A 27,830-nucleotide genomic window follows, 5' to 3' on the forward strand; every position below is an offset into this window, starting at 1 on the left:
AGGCATGAGCCCCACCGCCCGGCTATTTTTATTTTTTAAAACAAAGTAGTTCTTTTTATTTTATTTACTTTTTCTCTTGAGACAGGATCTCTAGTATGTAGCTCTGGCTGTTCTGGAACTCACTTTGTAGACCAAGCTGGGATTAAAGGCATGGGCCACTGCCACTGCCTGGCTCAGAGCTTTCTTGAAGTGAGACTTTGCAGGACCCCATACCCCGGTGATGGTGACAGTGGGAAGCACAGAGAAACACAGAGGCCTGTTTCCTCCCGGGCCCCGCTCTACGTGGGTAGCTTTGAGCCTGGGTTTCCTCATTTATTAAAGAAAAAAAAAAGGGGGGGGGGTGTGGTTTAGCAACATAGCTGTTGCTACAGTTTCCAAAGGCTTCCAACGCGGTGAGATGACTCTCTCTGGCGAGATCGAAAAGCACTTCCATTCGTCACTGCCCTTCTCTGTGCTCAATGGGTACCCTGGGGCACAAATGACTTAATCTAAGTCTTTAGTCTCAAACCAGCAAGAAAAGAGCTCAGGTATCCGGGCCGCGCCGATTTCAGACCGAGTCCTGGAAAGCTCCGCTCCCTTCGGCCCTTCTCAATATGGCGCCGCCCAGCGGCCACGGCGCGCAGGCAGGCCGCGCTGACGTGTGTGCGCGCGCGCTTCCTCTGCGCCCCGCCCCTGCGCATGCGCACTGCGCGCTGTCTTCTCCCAGCTTGAGCAGCAGCGGCGGCGGCGGTGGCGGCGGCGGCATCAGGGACGGCGGCGGCGGTGGCCACCGCGGCGTTTGAGTGGAGGAAGATGGCGGCTCCGGGCGGCCCCGGGTCCCGCCAGCTGTGAAGATTCCCCGAGCACGGCAAGCACCGGTCTGAGGCAGAGCGGCCGTGCTCTGGCCCTGGCTCTGGCTCCTTCGCCATCGTCGCCGGAGACGCGAAGCCGAGAGCGCGGAGCGGGCTGGGCCAGGTGAGGCCTCTCCCGGTGCGGGGCCGCAGCCGGGCGCCGACGCCTCCTGCGCTTTATGTCCGGGGATCCCGGGGCACCCTGAGTCCGGCGCGGGCCCGGTGTAATGCGCGGGGGTGGGTCTTGGCGGGCCTGGGGTCTTGCTGTCGTCATCCTCGGTTCCCCTGGCCGAGGTGGAGACAGGCGTCCCCTTTGCAGCTGACCCTCGGGATGGATACAGACCTGTGCCCTCTCCTCAGCTGGGTGGTTCTGGTCCTGACCCGGGCCAGGAGAGGATGCGTGGCCAGGGCAAGAATGGCTTTCGGGGTGTCATCGAGCCTCACCCCGCCCCCTGAAGCCCTTAAGTCCTCGGAGAAGAGCGGGAGACGGCTGTCCTCCCGAATTGGGTCTGCGGCGAGGGGCCGGCGTCTCGGAAGCTACAGCTGCAAAGATGATTTTTTTTTTTTTTTTTTTTTTTGGAATTGGCTGAGGAATTGAAACACAAGCAGTTCCTTTCCTGACCCCTAGCCGTTTGAGCGTTCTCTTAGGAGTGGGAACTGCAGCTCTCCTTGCTGGAGACAGCAGCAGTCCACGTTGTTACTGAGGAAGGCTTGCCCTGGTGAGAATTGTCTGTTCAGAGAACTGTGGAGGGTGGGAACGAGTTTGTAAATCAAGAAAAACAAACAAACAAACAAACAAAAAAACAATTGAGTGAGATCCTGATAGTCTCAGTAGAGAAACTTCAGATGATGGAGTTGGTTCGGAACGTTTGGAACAACCGATTGCTTTGTCTGTTGAATCTTCTGAGTTTTAATAGGAAAATAAACGCTTCGTTTTGTTTCTCAATGACCAAAATATTTGGACTTTCATGTGGTAGCGTTCCAATGGCTCTAGATGCAGAACCAGACACATTTTCACTTGCTGGATGCAACATTGTGCTATTTTGTTATTTTGTTGTTGTTTTCTTGGAACAACTTTTTGTTGTTGTTGAAATGCTCGTAATTGAGTGACTTTGGTTTAGTTTTTCGAGTAGAGAAGACGGTTTGATGCCTGGTGGCCTTTTCATTGAGGAAGAATGGCTTCAGTTTTAATTGTGGTGTTGTGAATTGTTGGGACCATCTCTTTTGCTTGGACACACCAAACGTCTTTTGTAACAAATCGGGCTTTGCTTGTGCTTAAGAATGATGACATCATGGATTTAAAGGGACAAGGGAAATTGCCGAAGAAACATCATCATTTAGTCTGTAGCTCTTAAGCTGGTCAGGGGTGCTCTCTGTCAAATTCTAGCTGAGTTTATTCAGTTGTCTAGTGCGGTTGGGTGTCTTTTCTGTTGCATGCTGATCAGTTTATATCCTATAGCTGTTTGCTTTAGATAAGCCCAATTTAATATAGCGTTCAATCTATGTTGAGCCATGAGTGTTTTTTGCACTTCAGCCAGCTTTTAATGACAGCTATTAAGTTAAAACGACAATGACTTCATTTAATATTAGCTACTTCTTTGGCCATTTTTTCCCTTTCTTAAATTAGTGTTTTCTATAGAAATGTGTAGGTTTCCTTAGTGTCTTTGCTAAAGATGTAGACTTGAAGCAAGAGTTGGAGACTGGGGGGCCATTCTGCATGTTGGTTTGTTAACAGGTCATAAAATCAGTGGTGCTTTGACATTATGCTCCTTGGCATCATCTGTTATGTCGCTGTGCTTCATAATCATCAGGTATTAATGGAACTCTGTGACATCATTCACTTGCAGCGTTTCAGCTTTATTTCCTTACCTGTCTCTGGTACAAAATGAGAAAGATCAGGAAAAGCAGCTAAGGATGCTTTTTTCTTTTTAAGGTTTATCTATTTCATTTTATGTGTACAGGTATTTTGTCTGCATGTACATTATGTGCACCATGTGCGCGCCTGGTGCCATGGATCCCCTGGAACTGGAGTTATAGACAGTTGTGAGTTGCCATGTGGGTACTGGGAATTGAACCCAGGTCCTCTAGAGGAGCAGCCAGTGCTCTTAACCACTGAGCCTCGGATGCTTTTTTTTTTTTTAAGATTTATTTTTATTTATTTATTTATTTATTTATTTATTTATTTATTTATTTATTTATTTATTTATTTATTTTTTGGTTTTTCGAGACAGGGTTTCTCTGTGTAGCTTTGCGCCTTTCCTGGAACTCACTTGGTAGCCCAGGCTGGCCTCGAACTCACAGAGATCCGCCTGGCTCTGCCTCCCGAGTGCTGGGATTAAAGGTGTGCGCCACCACCGCCCGGCAAGATTTATTTTTATTTTTAAAAAAATGTGTGTGCGTGCCTGTACATGAGAGAGAAAGAAAGACGGGGACAAGGCTAGAGAGAGAGAATCCATGTGTTAGCAGAGGCCAGAGGCATCCAATTCTCCGGAGCTGGAGTTACAGGCGGTTGTGAGCCTTCTGGTGTGGATGCTAGGAGTTGAACTTGGATCTGCAAGACCAGTAAACACTTTTAACCACTGGGCCATCTCTCTAGCCCCAGGATGCTTCTTAATGTTGATTTCTGGAAGGGCTTTATTGAATATCATTTTATGTAGCTGTGTGATGTAACCTGTAAAGAGCAGGCAAAGAACAAGTCAGCCAGACCTTCGGTTTATAACATGCTGAAGCCTCCAGGGAGGCTAGTCTAGGGATGAAGAGTATGTGATTATGTGTTTTCGGGTGTTTTAGTTAGTGAATTAATAATTCTTTAGAAAACCCAAAGCCCTGTGGTTCAGTAATGGTATTCCCACACTACAAGATCATTATGTAGATAAAGAGATAAGTCTGTGAAAGCACTCTGAAAAATGTTTACTTTGAAATATGTAAAATAGTTGGTCATGACAGTCCAGGTCATTGATCCCAGCACTCAGGAGGCGTAGATAGGCAGATCTCTGTGTGTTCTAGGCCAGCCTGGTCTACTTACCGAGTTCCAGGATAGTCAGGGCTTCATAATGAGACCCTGGCTTAAAAATAACAACAACAAAAGGTACAATACAAGGGAAGTAGAAGATTATCTCTCTAATAAAACATCTATTAAAAGGCCCCCTCTCTGGGTTGGGTCCTTAAGGAAAGCAGTACTGATGATTCTGAGTTCAGCTTTTTATCTAAAAGTTGCCTAGAGCCTGGTTGGAAAGCCAGACAAGAAGACTAGTTGCTTATTATAGTACAGTGAGTCCAACCTGGAGAGAGAAGGGAGGTTCTCAGAGCAGGGGGAGGAGGATGTTCTCCAGCTTTGCTTATTCTGTCAATCATTTATTTCTTTAAAAAAAAATTGTTTTTTTAAGATTTATTTTATTATGGGTATGAATTTTTTTTTCCTCAATGTGTGTTCACATGTGCTTAAACTTAGTGCCCTCAGAGTTTAGAAGAGGACATGGGACTCCCTAAATCTGGAGTGGTGGATGGCTGTGAACCACCATTTAGGTGCTAGGAATCCAGCCATTGTCCTCTGGAAGAGTAGCTGGTGCCCTTAACCACGGAGGCATTTCTCCATCTCTGGGGTTTGTTTATTTCTTGTCTTAGTATGTATCCTGTGCTAGCCCAGGTCCTCACCACTCTCCTCCTGCCTTCCCTAGGGCTGGGGTTCTAGGTGTGCACGGCTACACTACACATAGCTTAGGAAAACTTAATTTTTTTGTTTTTGTCCTGAGTTCTTTCCCCTTTTTGTTCATTCACTGTCATGATGCTTCCTACATAGCCTGGCCCACTTAGGCTTTCTGAATTGTCAAAGATCCAGCAATCTTGGGAGATCCTTTCTGAGTGAGTCACAGATGAAGCAGGAAACATTCCCCTCAGTGAATGTCCCTCAAGTTGTGAATGAAGAAACTTCAGAGTGACACTTTTTTTTTTTTTTTTTTTTTTTCCCTTGAGACAGGGTTTCTCTGTGTAACAGTCCTGGCTGTCCTGGAACTCCCTTTATAGATCAGGCTGGCCTTGAACTCACTGAGATCTGCCTGCCTCTGCCTCCTAAGTGCTAGGATTAAAGGCAAGCAGCACCACTGCCTAACTAGAGTGACAATTTTTATTTATTTATTTTTGGACAAATCAGCACATGAGCATTGTGTTTTAAGTGCTGCTACAGGGGTGGTGGTGATGATGATGATGATGATGATGATGATGATGATAATGATGGAGAGTGCTTGGGGGACCTAGTCCCGGCCTTGCAAACACAAGCTAAATACTTTGCCACTGAGCTACATCCTCAGCCCTGTTTTGTGTTTTTATTTTTCAGTGTGATTAGGTCTTTTGCCTACATGTATGTTTGTGCACTATGTACATTCCTGGTGCCCACAGAGGCCAGAAGAGGGCATTGGATCCTGGGAAACTGGAGTTACAGAGGGTTTTGAGCTGCCATGTGGTTCTGGGAATCCAGTTCAGGTCTTCTGGACAAGCAGGGAATGGTCTTAATTGTTGCTGAGCCATCTCTGCAACCCTCTCCCCCATTTGTTTGTTTTTTTGAGACAGGTTTAGTTGGTTCCAAGCTGGCCTGGAACTTGTCACCTTCCTGCCTCCTACTCCCCAGGCTTGGATTACAGATGTCCACCATGCCCAGCGCTGTGTATTTTCACTGGCCTTGAACTCACTGTGTAGCAGAAGATGACCTGGGATTTCTGATCCTCTTGCCTCTGCCTCCCTAGCACTAGGACTCCAGGCCTCTATACCAAGTCTGATTTATTTGGTGCTGAGGATCCAGTTGTAGGTTGTGTGTGTGTGTGTGCTAGACAAGCATTCTCCCAGCTGAGCCGCATCCCCAGCCACTTGTTATGCTTTGTTTTAACAGTTTGTTGCATGGAAGTAGGATATGACCTATATATATATGTCATTTTAAAATTACCTAGAATTGAGTGCATAATACATGTTATTTCTGAAATTGTTCCTGTGACATTACAAGTCTTAGAAATTATGACATAGTGGCATTCCTGTTGCTTGAATTTTCCATTTGCTTACTGTTTTTTTTTTTTTTTTTCCTCTTTAGTGGCTGGAGAGACAGCCGTGGGTGCTGGGAACCGAACTCTTATATTTTTGGTTGTGAGCCTAGCCTTTAACGGCTGAGCCATCTCTCCAGCCCTCCATTTGTTTACTGATGCATCTATTAGAAGGCAAATTTGCTGTGAATTCTGGATGTTCTTCTTGTATTAAATTTTTTACCTTTATTTGTAAAAAAAAAAAAAATGCACTTTGTTTTTATTCTGTTTTGGTTCAGAAGGTGGAAGTATTGCACAGTACTTTGAGATGGTGTAGCCCGGCGGTGGTGACGCACGCCTTTAATCCCAGCACTCAGGAGGCAGAGCCAGGTGGATCTCTGTGAGTTCGAGGCCAGCCTGGTCTCCAGAGCAAGTTCCAGGAAAGGCGCAAAGCTACACAGAGAAACCCTGTCTTGAAAAACCGGAAAGAGAGAGAGAGAGAGAGAGAGAGAGAGAGAGAGAGAGAGAGTGTTTTTATGTGCATATGTGAATCTGATAAACATGTAGGTATATGTAAAATTTTATTGTTCTGGATTGTAGTTTAGCTTAGATAATCTTCCTTCTTTTCCTCCCTCCCTCCCTTCCTTCTGAATTGAAGCTGGGGACTTCTGCCTGCTCTGGTCACAGCCCCCACTCTGCCACTTTCCCCTTGAACTATGCTCTTAGCCCCTGGCAGTAACTATTTCACATTTCGACATAGTCATACGTAGTTTTGAGGCAGTTCAGTTTCTACAAAGGCAACCGAGTTTTAATTTTAGCTGGTAACATTCCTTAGACTAGTTAGCCATGCTCTTCCAAATGCTCCTTTATTCTCTAGGCAGGCTGTTTTACATTTTTTTGCTCTTCATTATAAAGTTTATTTAAAAAATTTAAAAAGTGCGCTCTCTCTCTTTCGTGTGTGTGTGTGTGTGTGTGTGTGTGTGTGTGTGTGTGTGTGTGTGTGTGTCTGTCTGTCTGATGGAACCTGGAAATCACAAATTGGCTAGACTGTCTGGCAACCAGGCCAGTACTGGGACTTCAGGTACATGCTGCTCTGCCCTGATTTTTGTGTCGGGGGTTGTCTGAATTCAGTACTTTCCCACTGAGCTGTCTCCTGAGCCTTAATTGTGGGAATTCAGACATTTCTAGAACTGGCTGGTTAAGTCACCTGGCATGTCCTTTAAAAATGTTAGAGCTGTCAGTAGCATCTAGAAGCTGGGGCAGCGGAGGATGGGGAATGCACGGTTAATGGGTGTGGACTGTTTGAGATGGGTAATGAGCACAATTAGCAAAAGGACTTAATGCCACCAAAGTGTACACTTCGAAACAGTAGTGAGTGGAATAGTTGATTACAAGAAAAAGTTGAAACAAGGCAGGGGAGCGGACACTGAAGAATTGGCTCAGCAATTAGAACTCTTGGCTGTTGCTCTTCCAGAAAAGCTGGGTTCAATTCCTAGCACCCAAAAGGTGGCTGACAATTGTCTGTAACTTCAGTTCTCTGGGACCTGACCTCTTCTTCTGGCCACTGAGGGCACTGCATGCAAGCAGTGTACAGACATACATGTAGACAACACGTTAATTCACATAAAATAAATAAAAAATAAATCTAGGAAAGTTTTTCTTTTTTCTTTTTTGTATTTTCGAGACAAGATTTCCTTGTGTAGCCCTGGCTGTTCTGGAATTCACTCTGTAGACCAGGCTGACCTTGAATTTAGAGATCCGCCTGCCTCAGACCTTGCCTCCCCATGACTGGGATTAAAGGCATGCATACCACCACTGGGCTAATCTAAAGAGCTTTTTTTTTTTTTTTCCTTTTTTTTTTTTTTCCGAGACAGGGTTTCTCTGTGTAACTTTGGAGCCTGTCTTGGAACTCCCTCGGTACACCAGGCTGGCCTCCAACTCACAGAGATCCTCCTGCCTCTGCCTCCCGAGTGCTGGGACTACAGGCGTACATAACCATTGCCCGGCTCTAAAGAAGCTTTTAAGCAGATCTGGGGATGTAGCTCAGTGGTAGAGTATTTGTCCAGCACACACAAGGCCCTGGTTGGCTTCAATCCATAGCACCTTCCTCCCAGAAAGGAGTAATAAAAGCAAAGAACAGGTCGGAGCAGGCGAGATGACTCAGCAGTTAAGAGTGTGTAGTGCTCTTGAGAGGACCGGGGTTCAGCTCCCGTTACCCATATGGGGCAGCTCACAACCACCTGTAACTGCAGCTCCAGCTCCTATTTCACTGGCCTCTGTAAGCACCTGCACTGAGTCCCGTACATATACATAATTAAAAACAAATCTTTTTTTTATATATACTTTTATTTTTATGTGCATTTGTCATGGGTGTCGAGGTGCCCTGAAACTGGAGTTACAGACAGGTGTGAGCTGCCATGTGGGTGCTGGGAATTAAACTCGGGTCCTCTGGAAGAAGAGTCAGCACTCTTAACCCCTAAGCCATCTCTCCAGCCCCCTAAAAACAAACTTTAATAAAATGTCATGCCAATGGCCTTTTGGTTTAAAGAACAAGGGTTCAGGTGGTTATTTATTTGAGACAGAGTCTCACTGTTTGCTCAGCTTGGGTGGCCTGGAAGGCTACATTTACTATGTAGCCCAGGCTGACCTTGAACCTTTTTTTTTTTTTTTGAGACAGGGTCTCACTATGTATCTCTAACTGGCCTAGAACTCTCTATATAGATATATAGATCAGGCTGATCTCAAACCCATAGAGATCCATGTGGCTGTACCTCTCAAGTGCTGGGATTAAAGGCATGTGTCACCATGCACAGTTGGCATCTCATAATTTGTTTTTTGTTTTTTTGTTTTTTCTTTTTGTTTTTTGAGACAGCGTTTGTATAGTTTTGGTGCCTGTCCTGGATCTCACTCTGTAGACCAGGCTGGTCTCAAACTCAGAGAGATCCCCCTGGCTCTGGGATTAAAGGCGTGCGCCACTACCGCCCGGCTCTCAGTTTTCTATTTTTTCCATGTGTCAGTTCAATGTATTTAATTTTGTCTTTGTATTAACTTTTTCAGTATGAAGTACCTAGTGGAGTCATTTAGGAACAATGCTTCATGGGAAATGTGATCTGAGCACTCAGTGGCTAAAACAGGAGGTTTGGCTGTTCTGGGCTGTATCCCTCAATGATAGAGAGCTCACACAGCATACCATGTCCAAGATTGATCCCCCAGCATTGAAAACAAAACAAAAACAAAAGATACAGTAAGAACTTGGGGTGCTTCTACTTACTTATTTGCTAGTACAACCCACATTGGTGCATTCTGTTTATCTAGCATTGCTCCTGTTGGAAGTGTTTTCTGTTTTTAATTTTCTTGTAGTGCTTAGGATTGGGCCCAGGGCCTTGAACATGATAGAGAAGTGCTTAACCACTGAACTAAAGCCCATCCCATTTCAAGTCTTGATTTATGGTTTGTAGCTTTAATGAAGTAACAGACTAAATATGGTGTCATATACCTGTAATCCCAGCACTCGGGAGGCCGAGGCAGGAGTTTGGAGAGTCTAGGTATCGTCCTTCTCTTGTATGGATGCTGTGTGGTGGGGTGTGTCAGCATTCCTTTAGAGTTTGTAAGCTGATCCAGAGTAGTCAACGTGAAACAGTGAAATTAGGATTATTCATTATAGTAGGGCATATTCTTACTTGTGGGTTCCTTTAAAGAATTTATCATGGCTGTCTGCCTCTCTGCCTTCTGGTACTGGGATGGAATCCAGAGCCCTTTGCCTAGGTAGGTGCTTTTTTCTTTTTCTTTTCTTTTTTTTTTTTTTTTTTAAAGTTTTTAGTCAGCATATAAAATACTGGATTTCATTTTGACATTTTCATATGTATATATCATTTTACTTCTCATATTTGCCCCTCTTCCAAATATTTATTTCTAAAATTTGTTACTTTTTTATTTTATTTTTTAGAGACAGCGTTTCTCTGTATAACAGCCCTAGCTGTCTTGGAACTCAATTTGGAGATTAGGCTGGCCTCAAACTCACAGAGATTCTCTGCCTCTGCCTCCTGAGTGCTGGGATTAAAGGCGTGCATTACCAGTCCTGGCTATGTTACATTTTTTGAGTATGAGGATGACATGCTACAACCTGTGGGAATTATTTCTCTTTTTCCATCTTGTGGGTCCTGTTGCTAGAACTCAGTTGACTGTTGGGCTTGGTTGTCAAATGACCCTCGATGTGTAGTTGACATAGAAACTGGCCAGTAAGAGGGAAGTGAGCGTTTCTTCTTACTCTGTCCTTTAAATGCTGACTGTAGCCATCCCTGCTTTCCCACTGTGGGAGTACATTAGGAGGTGACACAGAAAATTGGGGACAATCTGGAATGGCACTTTCCATGTATCTGGACATGGTTTCTTTTTGTTTTTGAGGTAATCTCCCTCTGTAGCCCCAGCTGGCCTAAAATGCATTATGTAGAGGAAACTAGCCTTGAACTTGCAGCAGACGTTGGTCCTGGGGAATCACAGTATGACCCATGGATGGACACTGTATCTTTTTGTTTGTTTTGGTTTTGGTTTTTTCATGACAGGGTTTCTCTGTGTAACAGCCGTGGCTGTCCTAGAACTCACTCTGTAGACCAGGCTGGCCTCGAACTCACAGATCTGCCTGCCTCTGCCTTAACTTCTTGAGTGCTGGGATTAAAGATGTGAACCACCATCATTTGGCTTGTTTTGTTTTTTTGAAATGGTCTCACTATGTACCTCTGGCTGTTCTGGAACTCGCTCTGTAGATCAGGCTGGCCTCAAACCACAGAGATTCACCTCTCTCTGTCTCCCAAGTGCTGGGATTAAAGGGGTGACCACCAGCTGGCTAGACCCTGTATCTTGAGGTTTACTTGTTACCTTCGAGCAAAATTCTGGCTCTGTGTGTTACATCTTATTATCTTCCTGCTATTTATTGTCTTTGTCTCCCCTTCCGTGGAAACCATAGCAATGAGAAATGAAGTGTGGGTTTTAATTAGGATTAGTGGGTAGAATCTAACTTGTGAGGTAGTGAAAAGAAGAAGCTCTCTGCATGGTTGTATGAATTGGCGTTGGTCTTGTAGGCCACCTCACTGGGGTTCACACAGCTCTAAGACAGTGATAGCGCCTGTGGAAGAAGGATGGAAGAAGGTCGGAAGAAGACCTCACTGGCTGAGGGTCCTACCACTCTCCAGGTCGAGAGGGCTGTTTCAGAAGTGGAGATGGCCAACAAGAACAGAGCCAGAGGTTCAAAGACACCTGACCATGTCTGAGGAACAGGGGCTCAGTGGTGGAAGTGGAATCTGTAAGAAAGGCCACTAATCTCACTGGTAAACAACCCCCCACCCCCACCCTCGGGGCGCAACCTGGTAGACACTGTCTGATCATTCTCTTTTGTTTGTTTGGAGTCAGTGTTTCTCTATATAACCTAGGCTGGCTTTATACTTGCTGTGTATGCTTAGGTGGGCTTAGAACTCCAGATCCTCTTGTCACAGCTTCCATGCTGCTGAGATTACAGGAGCCCATCTCCCCACCTCCCATAACCAAGCAGCAGAATACACCAAGTAGGTGTCCTCTGATTCAGTCATTCATTTTATTCTGACACTACCTGGAGGTAGTGGTTGTTTCAGATACCAAGGTTGAGGGTTCAGGACTGCCAGAGTGACCCCACTCCCATTCCAATGCCAACTGTAAGGCTGGTTTCTCCTGACTCCTTTGGACTCACTGAGTCTCTGCAAACACTACATATACTACTTTATCATAAAGATAGTGATGGAGTGCTGGATTGGTAGAAGATCTGCATGTGGTCCCACAGAATAAACCAGCTGTGATCCCACACCGAATCACATCTCACAGCACTGATCGGGGCCCTGATAGGATTGCTGGAGTTTGTTGCCACCAGTCGGAAAACACTAACTCCAGGGTCAGTAAGAAACCCCGTCTCAAAGGAATAAGGTGAAGAGTGATAGAGGAGCAATCTCCTCTGGCCTCCATGTGTATGCACAAGCCACACACGAGCACACACACTCAAACTCGAACACTAAAGGCTATAGTAAGTGTTGCCTACAGTGAGTCAGGTGGGAAGTGCACAAAGTCTCTGTATCCCTGGGCACCACCCTCTAGATGCCTCTACATGGTCAGTAGTCTGGACTCTCCCCAAACTCAGATTCCTTCATTTTACTTCTGGTTTTTTTTTTTTTTTTTTAAGACAGAATATTGTGTAGCCCAGACTGACCTCAATTATAGATGAGCATGACTTCCTGATTCTACTGACTCAGCCTCCTGAGAGTTGGGGTTACAGGCTCGTACTACCATGCCTAGTGACTTTTTGAGTTTGGTTGATTAAATCGTTGGCCATTGGTAGTCAAGTTAGCAGTTGGAAGGTGGGCCAATGTGTTCGCCTTCTAATTATGCCTTCATCTTTCTTATGAGCAGCACCAATCCTGAAGCTCCTGGGGCTGCAAGCTGTAAGTCAACTTACTGGTACAGAAAGATTCTACTTTGGAAATTCTCTGGTTTTTAGTTGTGTGCCAGGAAGTAGAAGAAAGGCCAATTATATATTTCACAGTTATCACAGTCACACAGGAATTCTTAGGATTGACCATTTCAAGGTTATATTTTACAACTAATCATTAACATTAACTTCCTCAGTAAAGAACTTTATGGTTATTCATTAGAGTATTGACAGCCAGGCATGGTAGTAGGTGCCAGTAATCCCAGCACTGTGAGGCAGAGACAGGCAGATCGATGTAAATTTGTGGCCAGCCTCACTACATATCAAGTTCTTGCCTTAAAAAACAAACACAGGGGCTGTTGAGGTGGCTCAGCAGTTAAGAGTACTGGTTGCTCTTGTAGAGGGCCTGGGTTTGGTTCCCAGCACCCACATGATGGCTCACAACCTCTGTAACTTTAGTTCCAGGGGATCTGATGTCCTCTTCTGACTTCCACAGGCACCAGGTACACGTGTGATGTACAAACATATGTGCAGGCAAAACACTCACATAAAAGATAAAACAACAACAAAAAGGTGTTAAAATTGCCTGGGAGTATAATCAGATGATAGAGTGCTTGCTGTGGGTTTGATCCTCAACAGTATAAGAAAGCAAAATAGTGATATTATAAGTACCTATTAGTATGCTAGAGAGGTGAGGCTTTAAAAGCACACAGGCTTCCTGACATCCATTGGAGATTAGCAAAGGTTAAAGGTTCATTTAACGTTTAGAAGCTGAAATTCCTTGTGGAAGGGTGCTTTAGATGTCTGTGGAGCCCACTCATCTCCACCTAATGTCTGTTTAAATTATGTGGGTAACAAAAGGGGTAGTTGAGGCCAGCTGAACTACTGTAGTGAGTTCTAGGCTAGGGCAACCAAAGCTGTGGGACCCAGTTATAGCATTGCTTCTCCCTAATGACACCTCAGTTTTCCAAGTTTTTATTATTACAAGGGATGTGCTCGAAGTTGCCTCTGCACATGTGCTGTGTGTATACGACTGTTTGCAGTGGAAAGATGCCTGAAAATTACCTTGCTCAGTCAAGCCCCCTCCCGTTTACATATTTAAATGGATGGATGTTGCCAAATGAAGTACTTAGACTTTTCTGCCCTCTTTTCCTTCTGCCTATGCAGTAGCAGAAATCACTCGGATGGCATTTGCAAATGCAGCTCTAGGAAATGTTAGGAAAGACCATTTCACTCTGCAGAACTGGTGTACAGAGCACGGTGAATTAAGTTCATAAAGCTGGTCCTTGTATGGACACAGGCCTGCTGTGGATGAGTGAGCTGCTCTGCTCCTCTTCAGCCGACACCATGAAGCAGTGGGCTTACCATGTCACATGTTTCTCTGCATCATGAGTTTTCTGGCCTGTATAACTTTGGAATAAGGTTTGGACTTTTTCTTCAGTGGCATTAAACTAATATCATATGAAAACCTATTAGTGAAACACCAAGCTCTGTTTAATAAGGTTATAAAACTCTGTGATTTGACTGTAATAAAGTTTCATTGATATAATCAGTTGGAGTTTATTAGATAAAAGTAAAATACAGTGTAGGTAGTTAAATCTTATTAACAATTGACCTAAATAATATAGTGAGAGAGCTGGACATGGTGGCACAGGCAATCAGGAAGCTGAGGCAGGAGGATTAGCCTGGACTGGATAGAGACCAAGTCTGGAAAAAAAAAAGGGCACTGTTTGTAACTTCCCTTTTGATATTTACTGTACTTTACAGCCAAAGCCTTCTGTTTAAAGTTATAGTTCTATACCAAATTATTATCTTTTAAATTCTTTTATTTTTATGTATTTTTAATAATTTATTTTTATTTAATTTTATTATTTTTGTTGCATCGGTGTGAAGGTATCAGATCCCCTGGACTGGAGTTACACAGTTGTGAGCTGCCATGTGGTTGTTGGGAATTGAACTCAGGTCTTCCAGAAGAACAGCCAGTGCTCTTAACTGCTGAGCCATCTCTCCAGCCCCTGTATACCAAATTATTGTAAGCAGAGTTATCCTATACTCTGTATGTTCGTACCATCTTTCCTTAGATATAGAAATTCAGGGCTAGTGAGGTGGCTACTCGGGTTAAAGTGTCTGCTGCAGCCCAGCAGTGGTGGTGCACGCCTTTAATCTCAGAACTCGGGAGGCAGAGCCAGGCGGATCTCTGTGAGTTCGAGGCCAGTTTGGTCTACAGAGCGAGATCCAGGACAGGCACCAAAACTACACAGAGAAACCCTGTCTCAAAAAACCAAAAAAGAAAAAAAAAAAAAGGTGTGTGCTGCACAATCCTGGCAACCCGAGTTCAGAGTCTGCAGCCCTCAGCCTTCACAGAGTGGAAGGAGAGTTGTCTTCTAACCTCCATCTGTGCACCTTCCCCATTAATAATAAACTTAACTGCAGAAAAGGGAAACCCAGCTCTCAGGTGTGGTGGCACAAACCTGTAATCACAGCTCTCTGGCGGCTAGTCAAGAGGATCATGGGTTCAAGACTGACTTGGCTATATGATACCTTGTCTTTAAAAAAAAAGATGATGCACACTTTTAATCCCAGCACTCGGGAGGCAGAGGCAGGTGGATCTCTGTGAGTTCGAGGCCAGCCTGGTCTACAGACTGAGTTTCAGGAAAGGCGCAAAACTACACAGAGAAACCCTGTCTCAAAACCAAACCAAACAAACAAAAAGAGAGAGCCAGTATCTCCATTTTTGGCTGAAGATGTAGCTTGCTTAGTGGTAGTTACTCAGTATCTACAAAGTCCCAGGTTCAGTCCCCAGCACTGCATAAGGGGAAAAATGCAGGTCTCAAAAAATAGAAGTTAGAGCCAGGTGGTGGTGGCACACTCTTTAATCCCAGCACTCGGGAGGCAGAGGTAGGTGGATGTCTGTGAGTTGGAGGCCTGGACTATGTCAAAAGACTGTCTCCAAGCAAAAAGAATGCTGATGGGCAATACAGTAAGTAATACAGATAGGTAATTTGAGGACATACTTTATTTTCCTGTTTTATTAAAGGGAATCCTAATTGGGTAACAGACATGTTAACCATTGAAAAAACTTACTGCTGCTGACATCTGTTATTAAATGTGGGATGCTTTATAGAAGCCACTCAGTGGTGTCTGTATCAGAGGAACTCAGTTTGCTAATAGCAGCAGTACAGTGGTAGTTATGCCAAAACATTCTATTTCTAGACTTTTTTTGTTGTTGTTAAATCATTGACTGCCAGGAATGAAGGAGTCTCCTGATTATGAGCTTCTGTTACTATAGATAAGATATTTTAATATCGTGAGTGTGGTCAAAACATCTGTTTGAGTGCCAAATGGATTTTACCCTTTTTTTCTAGTGTGTTTTCTAACTGGCAAATTATCAGTTTAAGAACTGTAATGTGAAACCCTTCCATCCCCACTTCCCTTTTGATGCTCTGAAATCCTACCTATTAGCCAAGTGGAATTCAGCACATCTCTCCAGCATCTTACCACAGTGGGTGAAGTCCTTGCCTCTCTTGAGCTGCTCAAGCTTGATACCACGCATAATTTAACATACACTGCTCTGCTATTGCTCACGTATGATATGTGTTATTAGCTATTAGTGGGACTATTCTCTTTTTGTACCTTTTGTGAGATCCAAACAGTATTTTAAGTAATTAAAACAATTTAATTTATGTGTGTGTCCCAATATGCACATGCCACAGTGGAGGGCAACTTTTGAGAGTTGATTCTCTCCTTCCACCGTGGCACCCAAGGATGGAACTCAAGTTGTCAGGTTTGTATGGCAAGTACTTTGACCATCTCCCCAGCCCTGAGTATAGTGTTATTGTTTGTTTTTTCTCTTTCAGGGGCCTGCCACCAACTCCCAAATAAATCACACACAGAGACTTAGTCTTATTTATAAATGTCCGGCCTTAGCTTGGCTTGTTGCTAGCTAGCTTTCCTTAACTTTGAATTATCCCAGCTACCTTTTGCCTTTGGGCTTTTACCTTTCTCTATTTCTATATGCTTTTCATTATTTCTTACTCTGTGGCTTGCTGTGTAGTTGGGTGGCTGGCCCCTGGTGTCCTCCTTCTTCTCTTGTTACTTCTCTTCTTTGATCTCTCCTCTCCCAGATTTCTCCTTTTTATTCTCTCTGCCTGCCAGCCCCGCCTATTTCTCTCTCCTGCCTCACCATTGGCCATTCAGCTCCTTTTAGATCATCAGGTGTTTTAGACAGGCACAGTAACACAGTTTCACAGAGTTAAACAAATGTAACATAAACAAAAGTAACATTCCTTAAAATAATATTCTACAACATATGGTACTTTGGTCCATGTACACATTGCATTGATATTTGTTGACTTCATGAAATATGGCAAAATATTATCCTTTATAATTTTTCCACTTTCTGTAACTTTTCATTTGACTTGGTACAAAGATAAGGATGATAATGGCAGGATAATCTTAAGGCTTAGTGTTCTCTTTGGGTGAACCGTATTATGATTGTGTATAGGATCCTCATCCAGCAGTGTTTGTATTGTCGGGAGCAGCACTGTCATTAGCTCACACTGGTACCTCTGAGGTGGGTGTTGTGCCCAGATCCTGACCCCCAGAGTAGACCACCGAGGATGAGCGTACCAGAATGCAAAAGCAAGGTTTATTCTGCTACAAGTCATGACAGGGAACTCAACTCACTGGCAGTGAGGCAGGGAGGAGTTCCTCTTTCTTGGGGAAGTTAGTTTTTATAGGCAAAACCCACAAAATTTCTTAGAGGGGAGGGGGTTAGTATGGGTCCATTCTTGATTGGTCCAGTTTTTCCTGGGCCTGGACTTTGTCTTATTCTAGCTTATCTGTTTGCCCTGTCAGGAGTTTTACAACCCATCTCCGGGGTCTGGTCATGTTATCTCCAGAGAGGGGCATCTCGTGGTTAATCGGTTACCATCAGACATCCTGACTTTGTTCTTTTGAAAACACCTGACTTCACCCTCTCCAGGAAGGGGGAACTGACTCAGTTTTGTTTATTTTTAAGATATCTCTTTCCTCAGCTCTTTTGGGTTTCTGGGGAAACTGTGTCTGGGTCTTTTATCTCCAGTGCTGAGATTAAAAGCGTGTGCCATCATATTCCCATTCCATTTGGTTTTGAGACAGGATCTCTATAGGCCAAACTGGCCTGTGTTATGCCCAGATCGAGTCCCCAAAGAAGCCACTGGAGACTTTAGGTACAGAATGCAAAAGCAAGGTGTATTCAAATCTCTCACAAGCAGCAGGGAGGTTGGAAGGAGCACTCCCCTTTCTTTGTGAGGCTAGTTCTTAAAGACACAGACCATATAATTCATTTCAACCTGCCTCCCTCTTTTAGTCTTTTGGTCGAATATCCTGACTCTATGTTTTTTAAAGTCCCTGTAGCAGATAGAGCCACCTGGGAAAAAGGGGTCTAAGTTCTTATCTACACTTAGGAATCCTGGTTTAAGCTTCTCTTTGTCTGTAGGGGATAGAGTGGGGGGGGGGGTTATTGAGGTATCACAGTGGGAACTTCCTAATTTCTAACAGCATGTCTGTGATTATGGTCAATTTTTTTTTTTTAAGATTTATTGATTTATTATGTATACAGTGTTCTGCCTGCATGTGCCCTTGCAGGCCAGAAGAGGGCACCAGATCCAATTGCGAGTGGTTGTGAGTCACCATGTGGTTGCTGGGAATTGAACTCAGGACCTCTGGAAGAGCAGTCAGTGCTCTTAACCACTGAGCCATCTCTCCAGCCCGGTCAAATTTTTTTAAAGTTATGAAGAGCAAGATGGATTTTGTTCTGAATCTTCAACTGCATTTTAACTGAATCAACTGAGTTTCAGTTTTATCTGTCTGTCTGTGTACATGTTCTTTGGTGCATGTGGAGAGATAGGGTAGAAACGTGTGGGAACTGGCTCTTTCCTTCTACCATGTGGGTTCCGGGGATTGGACTGAGGTCATCAGGCTTGGCGTTAAAGTGTCTTCCCACTGAGCCCTCTCACCTACCTTGAAATCTTATTGGAGACAGTCTCGCGCTGAAGCTGGAATTCATTGGTTCAACTAGTGTGGCCAGTTGGCAAATAAAAATTGACATTCTCAAAAAACAAACAGACAAACAAAAACCCCACTCTTTCTGCTTCCCTCTTTAAAAACAAAACAACACTTGAGAACTTAAGGGACACAAACACATATTAGTTTTGGCCAGCAGACTACCTTAGCTCACTCAGTGACTTAAAGAGAGGATTTGCTGTCTTGTGAATCGTTTCTGTTATTTCTGTTATAAAGGGATGCAAGGTCAGCATACAGGTGCTCTGAGGGTGTGGTAGTTTGAATGTAATTGGTCCCCATAAGCTCATGGGGAGTGGCACTGTTAGGAGATGTGGCTTTGTTGGAGTACTATGGCCTTGTTGGAGGAAGTGTGTCACAGTGGGGTGGACTTGAGATGAGGTCCCATATATGCTCAGGCCACACTCAGTGTCTTAGTTCACTTCCTGTTGTCTTTGGATCATGATGTAGAAGTCTCAGCATCTTCTCCAGCACCATGCCTGTATGCTGCCATGCTCCCCTCCATGATGATAATGGACTAAACCTCTGAAACTGTACGCTGCCACCTCAATGAAATGTTTTCCTTAAAAGTTGCCATGGTCCTGGTGTCTCTTCACAGCAATAGAAACCATAACTAAGATGGAGGGGAAATATCTAGGAAACTCAGGCTCATTGGGATGCCCCACAGAAGGCAAAGAAGCCCAGTTAAACAGCCTGTCTTCGAGTTCTAGGTCTGTTGAGTTGACTTCAGATTGTGAGTTTCCCAAAAACCATCACTGGGGAAAAAGAAGAGGTCTGACACTGGTGAGGATGAGAATTTGCCTTTTGAAACAGCTTCATGGAAACCACATTCCTTGAGTTAATGCATTTACGTAGGAGATGCTTTAGGCCAAATGAAAACAAAACAAAACAACATTCAGAGCATGAACTGCCTCTGTGTCCTCAGGGGCTGTGAGTCCTTGATCACAGAAGTGAGAAGGAAGCACTGTGTGAATTGGTGTGGTATACAGTTACCAAGGAAAGGCATCTGCCACCCGTTGTTTCGAGGTGGAGCTAGCAAGTGAGCCCTTAGGGCATGGGACTGATGTTTCTGTGAACCATGCAAGGATTGACAGTGAAAGCTCCTTAAAACTTACAGAGGCAGTGGGAATGCTGCTCCACAGATTTGCTAATTGTGCTTTTAGAAGATTTGGACAGGGGCTGAATTGTTTTCTTGAATCAGACAGATTTACTCTGCTTGGGAAAAATAGAAATGTAAATGACCTTCCATAACCTCCTCTGATTGAGGTGTTCTGAGGCCACCCTGGGCTGGCTGATACATTTGAAGTAGATGTAAACGGTGGCCTTACCCAATGCCGGGGTTTTTTCTTGGATTTTTTTTTCTTTGGTGAGTTTAGAGCAGAGTGAAGTTAAAGTAATGCAGTAAATTAGAGAAGGGAATCAGTTGTGTGTATACAGAAGTGAAATAGGAGCAGAACTCTTTAGGGAACAGGGGAGTGAGGGGAGTGGGAGTGGGAGTGGTGAGGGGAGATGGGAAATAAGCTCCAAATGCTCTGTACCTGCAAAACAATGTATGTAAGAGTCAGGGTATGGAACTACAGGAAGCAAGCGAAGGGAACTAAGCCAGGCGTGGTGGCTCACACTTTACAATCCTAACACTTGGAAAGCTGAGGTAGAAGGAGTTCAAAGACAGTCTAGGCTACAGGATGTTTGGGGGGGCTGGGGAGCAAACAGGAGGAGCTAGAGAGCTAGCTTAGAAGCACTCTAATCCCAGGCAGATCACTGAGTTCAGTCAAGGCCAGCCTGGTCTACAGAGTAAGTTCCAAGACAGCCAGGGCTATGCAGAGAAACCTTGTCTCAAAAAACCAATACCCACCCCCCAAAAAAGAAAGAAAATAAAAAAGCTGTATTCCTTAGCTGAAGAATACAGCTAAGTTGTTTGCCTCTTCAAAGTCTGCCAGAGCTTTGCAGCCAAGTCTTCTTGGAGTGGTCCCTAGCCAGTGCCTTAGCCAAATAGTGATAGAGGAGCTTCACCCTGTCCATTCTTCACCAGATCTTTCTAATTGGTTGTCTTAGTAAGGTCTGTGAGCCAGGCTTGGTCAGCTTGGCATCATGATCTGTGTCTCCTCTTGTCTGGTCCCTGCTTCTCCCATATCCCTTCGAGAGTTTACTCCCCACTAAACCTTTTTGGTCCTCATTCTGCTTAGCTCTTTCTCCTTTCAGTCTATTGGGACATAACTTTCTTGTTGAGACAGGGTCTCACTGCATAGTCCTGGCTGGCCTTGAACTCACAGAGTTCTTCCTAACTCTTCACCTATCAAGTGTTGGGATTAAAGATGTGCTCCACTACACCTGTTTTTATATAAATGACATTTTCTTAATTTTACTGTTTTTACCTTAGGCTTTGTACATGCAAATGACTTGTTTGCCTTTGTGTACGATATAGAATTTCTGTGAATAGAACTAAGCACAAAAAGAAATTTAAATTATCGATACTATCTTCACTAGAAATAGCTACTGATGAGCATATTCTGATCAACTCTTGTGAAGTACAGGAGTATTCAGCCCATGACTTTTTCACAGACAGACACTTCTGTTCCCAATTAGGAACAGAATTTTTTTTTTTTTCCGAGACAGGGTTTCTGTGTAGTTTTGGTGCCTGTCCTGGATCTCACTCTGTAGACCAGGCTGGCCTGGAACTCACAGAGATCCACCTGGCTCTGCCTCCCGAGTGCTGGGATTAAAGCCGTGCGCCACCACCACCCAGCTAGGAATAGAATTTTACCAGCACTTTTGGAACTTGGTATGTTAATTACTGTCCTCGCTTATAATAGCGCAGATGAACTTTGAACTTGTGTGAACAGTCATGCAGTAAGCATTCTGCCCTCTTTGCAGAGAGTTGCTTCTGAGAGATATGTATGTGACATGTACCTGTCATTCTTAACTTCATAGGTTTCCATTGTGAATGATAGTTCATACTGTTGATTCTGTTGTTAGGCATTTGGGTTTTTATTTTTATTGCCTAGATTTGTCATATTTTCTGTTGTCCATATTGCTTTATAGTTGGCAGTTTAGCCAATTAGGCCTGTTCTTAGAACAGTCATTATTCTCTAATTGAATTGTCCTGTGTAAGGACAAGCACTCTAATCGTGCATTCTACTGTTAAACCCTACCTACCCCCTTTCAAACTGATATACATACATACACACACATACATACATACATACATACATACATACATACATACATCTCCCCCCACCCCCCAGACAGGTCTCATTATGTACCTTAGGCTAGCCTCCGACTCCTGCTTTCATCCTCCCAAGTGCTGGGATCACAGGTGTGCGCCACTGTACCTTGTCTTAAAGCTGCTGATTTTTTGTTTGTTTGTTTGTTTGTTTTTTAAAGATTTATTTATTTATTATGTATACAGTGTTCTGTCTGCGAGCCAAATCTCATTACAGATGGTTGTGAGCCACCATGTGGTTGCTGGGAATTGAACTCAGGACCTCTGGAAGAGCAGCCAGTCAGCCAGTGCTCTTAACTGCTGAGCCATCTCTCCAGCCCTTGTTTTTGTTTTTTTAAGACTAGGTTTCTGTGTGTAGTCCTGGCTGTCCTAGAACTTGCTCTGTAGACCAGACTGGCCTTCAACTGAGAGATTCACCTGCCTCTGCCTCCCAAGTGCTGGGATTAAAGGTGTGCACTACCACCCCTTCACCCCCCAACCCCAGCTTAAACTGCTGTTTCTTAACTCAGATCTTCCTAGTGTTTTGCTCTTTTGTAGGACCCAGAGTTAGTTTTTCTTTGTCAGTGAGAGGTTTTGGATCATTGGCTGTTCCCTGAATCATGTATTAGTCAGATTTCGGAGTTAAAGGGATTAGGAAATAACTGGTTTTCTAGGTTGTTTTGCTTGCTTGAGACAGGGTCTCACTATGTAGTTTTGGTTGGCCTAGAACTCACTATGTAGAGTTTAGGCTGGTCTAAAACTCAGATCTATCCACCTACCTCTGCCTCCCAGGTGCTAGAATTTAAGCTGCTATGTTACCATGCTCAGCTTGGTGGTAGGTTTTGTTTGTTTTTAAGATTTATTTTTAATGTATTTGAGTGTTTACCTGCATGTATGGTCTGTGTACCAACACACATGTGCAGTTCCCATAGAGGCCAGAAAATGGTGCTGGGTCCCCTGGAATTGGAGTTCAGGCTATTGTGAGCCACTGTGTGGTGCTGGGAACCAAACTTGAGGCCTATCTGTGGAGTGCTCTTAACTGCTGAGCCTTCTCTCTAGTCCCGGTTTCCTTGGTGTAAGGTTACACTAGAACTTGATGCCATTCTAGAGGAAGGAGGATGTGATGGGCTTGACATTTGAACTCTCTCAAATTCTGATGGTTCCAGCCAGTGTGGGGAAATGCTGGAGCACTCTCATGCTGTGTGGGAAAGAATCCACGAGCAGCTCAGGTGCTCAGCTGCTTCGGAAAGGTGTACACTGATGTTTATTTCTTACCTCTACAGCTTCAAGTGGGATGTCATGGCCAGCTCCTCTGACAGTGAAGATGACAGTTTCATGGCTGTGGACCAAGAAGAAACTGTACTGGGAGGGACAATGGAGCAAGATGAAGAACCCCACCCAGTGTTGGAAGTTGAAGAGACAAGACATAATAGGTCCATGTCTGAGCTGCCAGAAGAGGTTTTGGAGTATATCCTGTCCTTCCTTTCACCATACCAGGAACACAAAACTGCAGCTCTGGTCTGCAAACAGTGGTATCGGCTTATCAAAGGTACTGTGGCAAAGACAGAGGTTATTTCAAATTGGTTTTTTGTGTTTGTTTCTTTGTTTTTTCAAGATAGGGTTTCTCTGTGTAGTTTTGGAGCCTGTCCTGGATCTCGCTCTGTAGACCAGGCTGGCCTCGAACTCACAGAGATCCACCTGGTATTGCCTCCCGAGTGCTGGGATTAAAGGCGTGTACCACCACTGCCCAGCTTATTTCATGTATTTTAAAGAGATACTATTTATTTGTGTGTGTGTGTGTATCTGTCTGTCTGTCTGTGTATGTATATGCTACATGTGTGCAGATACCCCTAGAGGCCAGAAGAGAGCATCAGATCCTCTGAATCTTGAGTTATAGAAGGCTGTGAGCCCTCTAATGTGGGAGCTGGAATTGAACTCAGTCCTTTGGAAGAGCAGCAAGAGCTCCTAAGTGCAGAGCCCTGATTATGTCAGCCTTTATTGAGTAATTTAGTTTTAGAGCCCCCCTTTTTTAAAATTTGTATTTATTTTTATTAATTGAAAACTTAGACAATACATTCTGATCATGATTTCCCTTCTAGCATCTCCTCCCAGATCCTCCCCACTTCCTCAGTCCTCCAACACCAACCTTCTTTTTTTTCTTTTTTAATGTGTTTCCAACATAATATTTTTATTGATTATTTGGGAATTTCATATTATGCACTCTGATCACACTCACTTCTCCGTCATCCAAAGTCTGCCCCTCTACCTTTGTGACCCCCCCCCAAAAGAAAAACATGAAACAAAAACATGTCCAATTTGTGTTGCCCATATACTCACTAGAGCATGATCAAACTCCTGGTGGCCAACCCCTTATAGAAAACTGAGTTCTTCCCCAGCCGAACCCCCGCCAGAAGCCAATAACTGTGGAGAGCTACACTTCAGTATCCTTATCACAATTTTTAAGAGCTCTCTTTGATCACTGTGTTGACATCCATGGTCTATACTGCCACTGGAGACCATGCTGAGGTCTGTGGCACGTGCTGAGGCGTGTGGTCCTTACTGTCGCTAGAAACCATGTGGAGGTCCGTGATCCGTGCTCCTGCTGACTGTAAAGGCAAGGAAGCTACCTTTGCAGTGGTATAGATGACTGCAAACTCATAGTTGAGAAGGGGGGCATAGAAGGCTTCTGTGGCAACCCCCACCCCTATCCCCCCAAAAAAGTAACAACCTGGACAGAAAAAGCCATTGAAGAGAACTCTTAGACTCCCTTTTTTTCTTTTCTCTCTTAAAGACATTATGGTTGCAAAAATTACTATTAGATAAGTTAACACATTTTTCTTATCTTAGTTAATTTTATGAACAGCTAGAACATGAATATATAATACTATACAGTTGTATAATAGTAATAGTTTTTAATTTATTTACAGTTTTAAAATGATATTTTTGTTTTGTTTTGTTTTTAAAGATTGATTTATTTGGCCAGGTGGTACTGGCACACCCCTGTAATTGCAGCATTTGGGAGGCAGAGGCAGAGGCAGATAGATCTCTGAGTTTGAGGCCAGCCTTGTCTACAAAGCAAGTTCTAGGACATAGGACAGCAGAGCTGTTACACAAAGTAACCCTGTCTCAAAACAACAACAACAACAACAAAAGGTTTATTTTTCTTCATGTGTATGAGTGTTTTGCCTGTATGTATTTTCTGTGCTCCATGTGCAATGCCTGGTGCCTGTGGAGGTCAGAAGAGAGCATCATATGTCTAGCACTGGAGTTACAGACAGCTCTGGGCCTGGTGTGTCTGTTGATTGTATGTACTTGTTAGTGTGGGTGTATGGAGATCCACCTAGAGGCTGACTCCAGTGTCTTTCCTCAGTTGGTCTTTTTAAATCATGTTTTTATGAAGCAGAAGTGGGGGTAATAGAGATGTTTTAATATATGCTTAAACATAAAGAGAAAGAAAGGTGTACTGGAGAGATGGCTTAACAGTTACTCTTCCAGAGGACCCTCTGCACTTGGGAGTGCTAACTTTAAGAAAAGTTATGTATTAGTTTTACATGTATGTGTGTATGACTTGAGTGTGTGTGCACCATGTGTGTGCACGTGCCTGTGGAGGCCAGGAGAGGGCGTGGATCCTCTGGAGCTGGAGTTGCAGGCAGCTGTGAGTCACTCACCATGCTGGAAACAGAACCTGGGTCCTCTGCAAGGGCAGTGAGTGCTCTTAACTGCTCCACCAACTCTCCAGCCCCAAGCTCCTAATTTTTATCTATTTATTTTTATTTCATGTATTTGGGTATTTTACTTGCATATATGTCTGTGTAACACATGTGTGCCTGGTATCCACTGAGGCCAGAAGCGTGTGTTGGTTCCCCTGGAGCTGGAGTTGCTGACTGTTCTGAGCCTCTGTGTAGGAGTGAACGTGGGTCCTCTAGAAGAGCGGCCAAGTGCTCTTAACCACTAAGCCATCACTCCAGCCCACCCAAGCTCTTAACTTTTAAGACACAGTCCTTAGACACACATTTAACATTTCGTAATCTATTATGTAATAATGTACGTCTACGTTCTCGCTTAAGCTGGAGAATCCCTGATTGCCATGCTCTAACTGCGGAGCTTTTTGAGCAGCTCTTTCATTACAGACACTGCTTCATTGGATTCTTCACAAAGACAAATTACTCCCCACCCCTCTGCTTTGTAGTAAATGCTACCAATTATCTTTATTGCCACATGATATAACTGAAAGTGGACAAGGGTTATCATGTGACCTGATTTAGTAACCTTGCACACATCTCTGAACCTCCTGTACCCTGGTAAAATGTAGTTCTTTCAATTTTGACATTTCTTGATTCCATTTCCTTTCTTTGAATAAAAATGAGAGAAATTTGGACTTCATCAAAACATTCATGACTTATACAAGTGATAAAACAGTTAAAAGATAAAATTGTTATGATTTCTCCCCCCACAAGTTAGATATCCAAGCTGACGCCTTTGGTTTTTTTCATCTTTAGGTGTAGCTCACCAGTGTTACCATGGTTTCATGAAGGCTGTCCAGGAAGGAAACATCCAGTGGGAGAGCAGGACTTACCCTTATCCCGGAACGCCCATCACTCAACGGTTCTCCCACAGTGAGTATCCACATGGGAAAGCAGGTCCCACACTGCCTGTGCTTGTGTTTCTAGAAACTGTTTTGGAGGCATGCACATTGTCTGGCTTTTTAAAGAAGAGAATGGAAAGTGAGAGTTTCTAACAGAATTAGGAAAAGTGAGTCTAAACATGTCGTAAAGGCTGGCATGTAACTCAGTGGTAGAGTGCTTGCTTAGCAAGGCCAGGGTCCAATCCTTAACACCTCCACAGATGAATTGCTGGGGCTTGTTAATTTTATATTATGCTTCACTTGATTCTCCTCCAGCCCCAGCCTCCTGAAGGTGAGGATTTTAGGCATCTGCCACCATGCCTGCCTATATTTTGGGCTTTTGGTAGGAAGGAACATGTATTTGTTACCTATGTCATAAAAAAGGGACCCTAAAACTGAACAGCTTAAAATAGTATTTCTTCCCTGTTCTTGAAGGTGTGGGGTTTGGAGGTGGTGTTCTGGTTTAGGAGTGTTTCATGGAGTTGCCGTCATTGCTGTCCAGAGCTTCACTGTTCTGAAGCTTAGACTTGGATTGGGCAACCTCTTCAAAAGGGCCTCAGTTTCTTATTACATGGACCTCTAGCGAGAGCCAGCCACACTGTCAGCTGCTTACTGTAGAGCAGATGATGAGAAGGTACCCAAGAAGGAAGGAAGCCAGAGCATTTCTTCACAATCACTGAAGTGAGTGCATCTCTCCCTTTTTATTCTCTTGGTCACACAGGGAATGGTAGGGGCTGTAAACACCAGCAGGTGAAGATCCTTCAGTGCCTCCTACCCCCAGATTGTTCACTAGACTTCTATCTGGAGATGTTTAGAAATAGTTATGACTTGTTGTAGTCTTTTTTTTGTTTGTTTGTTTTTTGTTTTTTGAGACAGGGTTTCTCTGTGTAGTTTTGGTAACTGTCCTGGATCTCACTCTGTAGACCAGGCTGGTCTCGAACTCACAGAGATCTGACTGCCTCTGCCTCCCCGAGTGCTGGGATTAAAGGCATCCGCCGCCGCCGCCGCCGCCACTACCACCAACCAGCTCAATGACTTGTAGTCTTAGGGTTTCTATTGCTGTGAAGAGACACTATGACCACAACAACTCTTATAAAGAAAACATTTAATTAAGGGCGGCTCTCTTACAGTTCAGAGGTTCTGTGTCCATTATGATCATGAAGGGGAGCATGGCAGCGTGCAGGCAGACGTGGTGCTGAGAGCTGAGAGTGCTACATCTTGCAGGCAACAGAAAGTCAATTGACTGTCACATTGAGGGAAGCATGACAAAAAGTGACCTCAAAGACTGTCCCCATGTTGGCACACTTCCTCCAACAAGGCCACACCTCCTAATAGTGCCACTCGCTTTGGGGGCCCTTTTCTTTCAAACTACCACACTCATTTATTGCTTTGGGGTTGGATGAAAACAGACCAAAGAGACAATCAAGTGTTTCATGCACTCTCAAGGAGCTGCTTTTGTACTTGTGCTGCTCTATCCTATTCAAAGGAGGACATCCTCAAGACCTCTGTGGGACTCACTGACGTCAACACTGAGTGTGTGACAGTGAGGGTGCTGGATTTATAAGAGTAGTTGAGGACAGGTGAGCTGGCTCAGCAGGTACAGGAGCTCACTGCCAAGCTGTTACATGCTGTCCCATCTCTAGGACCTACATGGTGG

General features: G+C 44.1%; 1 protein-coding gene across 2 annotated transcripts in view; it reads left to right on the plus strand.

The window, feature by feature from the left end:
* The first annotated feature begins 817 nt into the window (after positions 1–817).
* Positions 818–27,830, plus strand: part of Fbxo42 (F-box protein 42) — a 67,324-nt gene continuing 40,311 nt past the window's right edge. The window contains exons 1-3 of one of the 2 annotated variants that reach the window (XM_076565585.1): positions 818–954; positions 22,833–23,098; positions 26,049–26,165. In XM_076565585.1, coding sequence (XP_076421700.1) covers positions 22,849–23,098; positions 26,049–26,165 — 367 coding nt within the window. In that variant the 5' untranslated portion in view covers positions 818–954; positions 22,833–22,848. Of the gene's footprint in view, positions 955–11,135; positions 11,161–22,832; positions 23,099–26,048; positions 26,166–27,830 lie in introns of those variants that run through there. The other variant, XM_076565584.1, reaches the window with a different exon arrangement.

This window comes from Peromyscus maniculatus, chromosome 2 (assembly GCF_049852395.1).
Source record: "Peromyscus maniculatus bairdii isolate BWxNUB_F1_BW_parent chromosome 2, HU_Pman_BW_mat_3.1, whole genome shotgun sequence".
NCBI lineage: Eukaryota > Metazoa > Chordata > Mammalia > Rodentia > Cricetidae > Peromyscus > Peromyscus maniculatus.